This window comes from Oncorhynchus mykiss, chromosome 29 (genome assembly GCF_057628025.1).
Source record: "Oncorhynchus mykiss isolate SJ-2025 chromosome 29, ASM5762802v1, whole genome shotgun sequence".
In the NCBI taxonomy this organism is placed as follows: domain Eukaryota; kingdom Metazoa; phylum Chordata; class Actinopteri; order Salmoniformes; family Salmonidae; genus Oncorhynchus; species Oncorhynchus mykiss.
This window is the reverse complement of record NC_143050.1, coordinates 31,274,685-31,280,000: the sequence shown is the minus strand read 5'-3', so window position 1 is coordinate 31,280,000 and position 5,316 is coordinate 31,274,685. Positions and strand designations below refer to the sequence as shown.

At 43.8% G+C, this 5,316-nt stretch overlaps 1 protein-coding gene across 1 annotated transcript in view; it reads left to right on the top strand.

The window, feature by feature from the left end:
* Positions 1-2,686, top strand: part of clic3 (CLIC family member 3) — a 5,317-nt gene extending 2,631 nt beyond the window's left edge. The window contains exons 2-6 of the mRNA XM_021590783.3: positions 125-234; positions 489-614; positions 916-1,022; positions 1,106-1,281; positions 1,654-2,686. Of these exons, the coding sequence (XP_021446458.1) occupies positions 125-234; positions 489-614; positions 916-1,022; positions 1,106-1,281; positions 1,654-1,818 (684 nt within the window). The 3' untranslated portion in view covers positions 1,819-2,686. The remainder of the gene's footprint in view (positions 1-124; positions 235-488; positions 615-915; positions 1,023-1,105; positions 1,282-1,653) is intronic.
* The last annotated feature ends 2,630 nt before the right edge of the window (positions 2,687-5,316 follow it).

Sequence of the window (5,316 nt, the reverse complement as noted above, 5' to 3'; positions counted from 1 at the left end):
TTGTCCTTACTACAGCGGAATTACGTAAGTGGGTATAATGTACCAAGTACAGCAATCAATCGTCTTTGTGACACTGTACTTACAATATGAAAAAGTCCTTCTCGAATACCCCTCCACCCGTCAGGCCAGTGATGATGGGGAGAGCGTGGGGAACTGTCCCTTCTGTCAGCGACTCTTTATGATCCTCTGGCTGAAGGGGGCCAACTTCACCCTCACCACAGTGGACATGAAGAGGTACGTAATATGGCTATTCACCCTCACACACATACAATCTCCACAACACACCTAAAGCAACCGTTCCCTACATCCAAGCCACGCCTGAATCCAAGTGCTTGTCCAAACATGCCCATGCATCCTCAAAAGTCATTTGCCACTACTTATGAACTGCTAATGATGACAGAACGACTAGAGGATTGTGTGTAATAGATGAAGTGTGCAGTTGAGTGACTTTCTCCCTCATGTGTTTCATCTGGTCCTCTGGTTGTCAGGGCTCCAGAGGTGCTGAAGGACCTGGCCCCGGGTTCTCAGCCCCCGTTCCTCATCTTCGGGGAGGAGGTGCGCACTGATACCAACAAGATCGAGGAGTTTCTAGAGGAGGCCCTGGCTCCTCCACAGTGAGTGTGTGATGAACATAAACAGGCATAAATGCACGGCAACACACACGCACGCACGCACGCACGCACGCACGCACGCACGCACGCACACACACACACACACACACACACACACACACACACACACACACACACACACACACACACACACACACACACACACACACACACACGGTAAATGAGACAGGTAATGAATAAATAAATGTTTATTCCAGGTGAATTAACGTCTTTGCGGTCAAATGCATCCTCCACTGGTTTCACTGATCCAGAACGCTGAGAGCTAATGGCAATGCTTTTCCAGGTACCCCAAGCTCTGCTGTCGCTACAAGGAGTCCAACGGTGCTGGAGATGACATCTTCCACAAGTTCTCTGCATACATCAAGAACCCTAACCCTGGCCTCAATGATAGTAAGAGCCCCTCATTGAAACAGTATGTCCTGTCATAAAATGAGCCTTGTTCCAGCTTCTGATGAGGCTTTGCTCCTTTTCAGTGCTGGAGAAGAAGTTTCTGAGGAGCCTGATGAAGTTGGATCAGTACCTGCTGACGCCACTCCCACATGAGCTGGACCAGAACCCAGACGCCCGCCAGTACTCACGGCACTATCTGGATGGGAACTCCCTCAGTCTAGCTGACTGCAACCTGCTTCCCAAGCTCAACATAGTCAAGGTTATCAGATCAAGCATTCCAGGAACTCATAGACCACATCGCCTTTGTCATCTATTGTCTTTTCATTTCTTCTGTTCCTCTCTGTTGTAACCATCTCAATCTCGATCAGGAAATGAACATGTTTATTCACGGTATTTATAGGTGCACTCAGGGGTGTCGTTTTGGTAACATGGCACTGTAGTGATTAAATACGGACAGTATGGGTAGTCTTGAAGATCAAACAATGGTTCAAACAATGGGAATATATACATTGCATGGCCTTTTATTGGTCTGTATGACAACAAGTACCACTGGCACCACTGTGCTAATAGTAAACAGATGAAACGTTGCTCAGTGTGGTTTAGTGTGTGTCCTCCCTCTTGCCCCCCACAGGTGGTGTGTAGGAAGTACCGTGACTTTGAGATCCCTGTGGCTCTGACTGGTCTGACCCGCTACCTCACCAAGGCCAACCAGCAGGACGAGTTCCGATATACCTGTCCCAAGGACTCCGAGATCCTACTGGCCTACCAATCAGTGGCCAAATACCTCAACAAGTAGATCAGCAGAGAAGGAGGGGGAAAGAGGGGTGCAAGGAGAGAGAATATAGAGAGGGGTGGGGGCGGGAGGGCAGACAGGGTAAAAGAGGAGCTGAAAAATATATGTTTAGAAAAGAGAAGAAATATAAAAAATATAAAAAAAGGGAAAAGAGGGCTATGAAGAGATGAGGACCAGAACAATACGCCTGCTGCCCGTGCTGCAGAACGATGCTTGTCTGCCTTCTTTCAATGACATATTGATGTATAACGCTGTGTGTGCAGGGTGAAAGTCTACTTATACTGTACATGTACTATTACAATGTGTATTATATCAATAATATATGCCTTTTCGCCGAAGCTTTTATCCAAAGTGACTTACAGTCTTGCGTGCATCATTTATTTTTATATGGGTGGTCCCAGGACTCCCTATGGTGTTGCAAGCACCATGCTCTACCAACTGAGCTAGGGAGGACCATGTGTGTACAATACTGCCTGTTTCGTTTTTGTAGATATTTGCATTCTCTGAGTTATGGTCAACAGTTCAAATGTTATGTTTAATAACCTTTCAATGTATTTTATGCTCGCATTCAAAAACCTAGCAATGTGCATACTTTGTCTGGCAATTGTAATGATCTGGATTTTCTACCTGTGAGAGACAAGGAGACGGCACAGATGTCACATGCCACGTCAACAAAGATAAATGTGGTACAGTTCTGTGCGGGTTGATAGGTTTTGCATTTATTGGAATGCTCTACGTTGAAATGACTGTCACATCTCATAGGCCCAGAGCAATATTAAGTCTTGAGTAGGCATCATTTTAATTGGTTTATTTAAAAGTGTTTGGATTGCCAGAGGGAAACAGTACAAATCTAATAAAGTTCACGAAACTGCCTCGTTTCATGAAAATTATTGATCAAATGGATGCCTTTTAACTGCTGTGGGTGGAATCATAACATGTGAATGATCCTTCTAATTCTATGGGTGGACTTTTTTTTTTTATTGGTTTTGGTTCAAACAGAATACGGTCCATAGATATATTATACATGATACAGTCAGTCAGTTCACTGGCAGAAACACTGCATGTGTCTCTTGTCTTTGATAAGAGAATCAATTCTATCAAGGAAGGAGATTGCAGAGAGAGGAGAAACAGATGGAGAGGGTTAAGAAGGAAAAACATAGATTGCCAATACCAAACCAGTCAGAGATAAAGACGGAGATGAGGAACAACTGAGAGAGAAACCGAAGAAGGAAAGACAAATGGACAGTGATCGGCTGAGAAGACAGAGGAAGAATGAAAAGGCAATGGAAAGGAGAAGGATCAACGGAGGAAGGTAGCTAAACGGCGAATTGATGAAGACAAAGGAGCGATGGAGAAAGCGAGACAAGACCGAGAAACAGATTGAAAGACAGAGCACAGCCGGTGCAAAAAATGGGAAGAGCCGTACATTAAGGCAAGACGAGCAAAGGTAAAAAAACATACAGCATGTGAGCAAGAGAAGAAAGAAAGGTGGAAAGAAATAGAGCCAGAAACAGATGGACAGAGAGAAAGAAGAAAGACCGGCAGAGAATGAAAGAGAGGAGAGTAAAGAAAATGGAGAGACAGACAAAAGAGGAGATGAGGACCAAAGCGACCGCGGAGGAAGATGACGGTGGAAACATCATTGAAGAAAAGAACAAGAAAGATAAAAGTGTCAGTAGGAGAGATACCGACGACCTTTAAAAGGGAGAAGGAGGAAGGTGGTCATTTATGCAGCATAGGTAGGAAGCTATGCCAGACAACCAATATTTTATCTAACTGAACATTAGGCTACCGTCAGTATTTTCTCACTAGTTATCTCTTATCTCTTCTACTTTACAGTTTCTATAAGTTTATTTTTCCCTATTGGCACGATACGTAGGCTGTTTGCATATCACGCCAGCGACCTGGGTTCGCATCTCTGTCCACTATTGACAGTCTACCAACTCTCCCTTCTCCCCACCAGGCACCTTAGGAGGTGGTCTTGGATCCGTGGCCCATTGTCTTGTCAGCACACGGGCCGAGCGCAAGAGAGAGCAGAGGCAGAATCTGTTCAAGGCTGAACTAAGAAGACAGAAATGGGAAGGGTGCTGGTATGAATACCAAGACAAGAGAAGAGACAAGAAAGAGGAGAAAAGGGAGAAGGAAAAGCTTAAAGAGGAGAAGATAAGGATGGCCTCTGAATCACTCCAGAGTCTACACATTTATTTCTCCTGAAGTATATTAATACAATTATTCAACTTTTGTTATGTTCATCCTGTCAAACATTCCATTCAAGGTAGTGACAAATAATCGTCCAGTCAGTCTAGCAGTCTAGTGAAGCAGAGATAGCTAGCTAGCTGAAGATCCTGTAGTTACACCAAAGATAGGTTACACATTTATGGCAGCCAACAGCAGTGAAAAAAAGCAGGTACCATCTACCTTAAGCTTAATATAGTCTTGGTTGGTGCGTAAAACCAATAAATAATGAAATCACCAAAAGTTTGAGCAGAAATGTCTCAATGATTGTAAGATGTCCTTGTTGCTCTATTGGAGACCACAAAGAAAGTTTTGGTAGCCTAGCCCTAGCCCATCAACCACCAATTCATCAGCTGGGTTACGTTAAGGAGTGTTAGTGCTGGGTTAGAACAAATACAGTAGCAGAAAAAGTTTTTGAACACTGGGTTAATATTGGATTCCAACACCTGATAATTTGCTGATTTCATGATGCCTTGTACATGATGCCAGGCCCCCAGTACCAGAGGCAGCAAAGCGAACCCACAGCATTATAGAACCTCCCCATGTGTGATAGATAGTAGGGAGGGTGTTCTTTTCTTTGAATGCATCATTTGATCTTCGGTAAACAGAGCGCTGATCTGTACTTTCCGAAATAGCATTTTCCCCGGATTAAGGGGGTTTAGGTGTCTTTTTGCTCCATTCAATCAGGCCTTCTTGTGTCTCCGTCAGCAGCTGGGTCTTCTTATGTTTACTGACGACCTAATGAAGCATTCAAAGAAAATAACACCCTCCCTATAATGACACACGGGGAAGTTTGGGTTGCTTTCAAATGAAGGGGATGATGAGAGGAAGGGAACCAGAGTTCATTGGTCCTCAACGCGTGTCATTTCATTCATGGTAGAGGAGTAATGCAGAGTTCAAAACAACTGGAAACTGGGAACTCTGAAATCTCAGACTTCTGACTTCATTGCGTTCAAGACAATTGAGAACTCTGAAAAAAAACGAGCTTCGACTGAGAAAAATTGTTTTGAACGGTCACCCAACTCGGAATTCTAAGTCGGGAACTCAGCCCTTTTCTAGAACTCCGACTTTGCCGACCTTGTTTTTTACCCCCAGAGTTCCCTAAAGCACTATAAATCCATCTACTTCGGGACACACCCGTGACTTGAATGACGCAATTTGGATACTTAAGTATATTTTTTGCAATTACATTTACTTTTGATACTTAAGTACATTTAAAACCAAAATGTTTTAGACTTTTACTCAAGTAGTATTTTACTGGGTGAC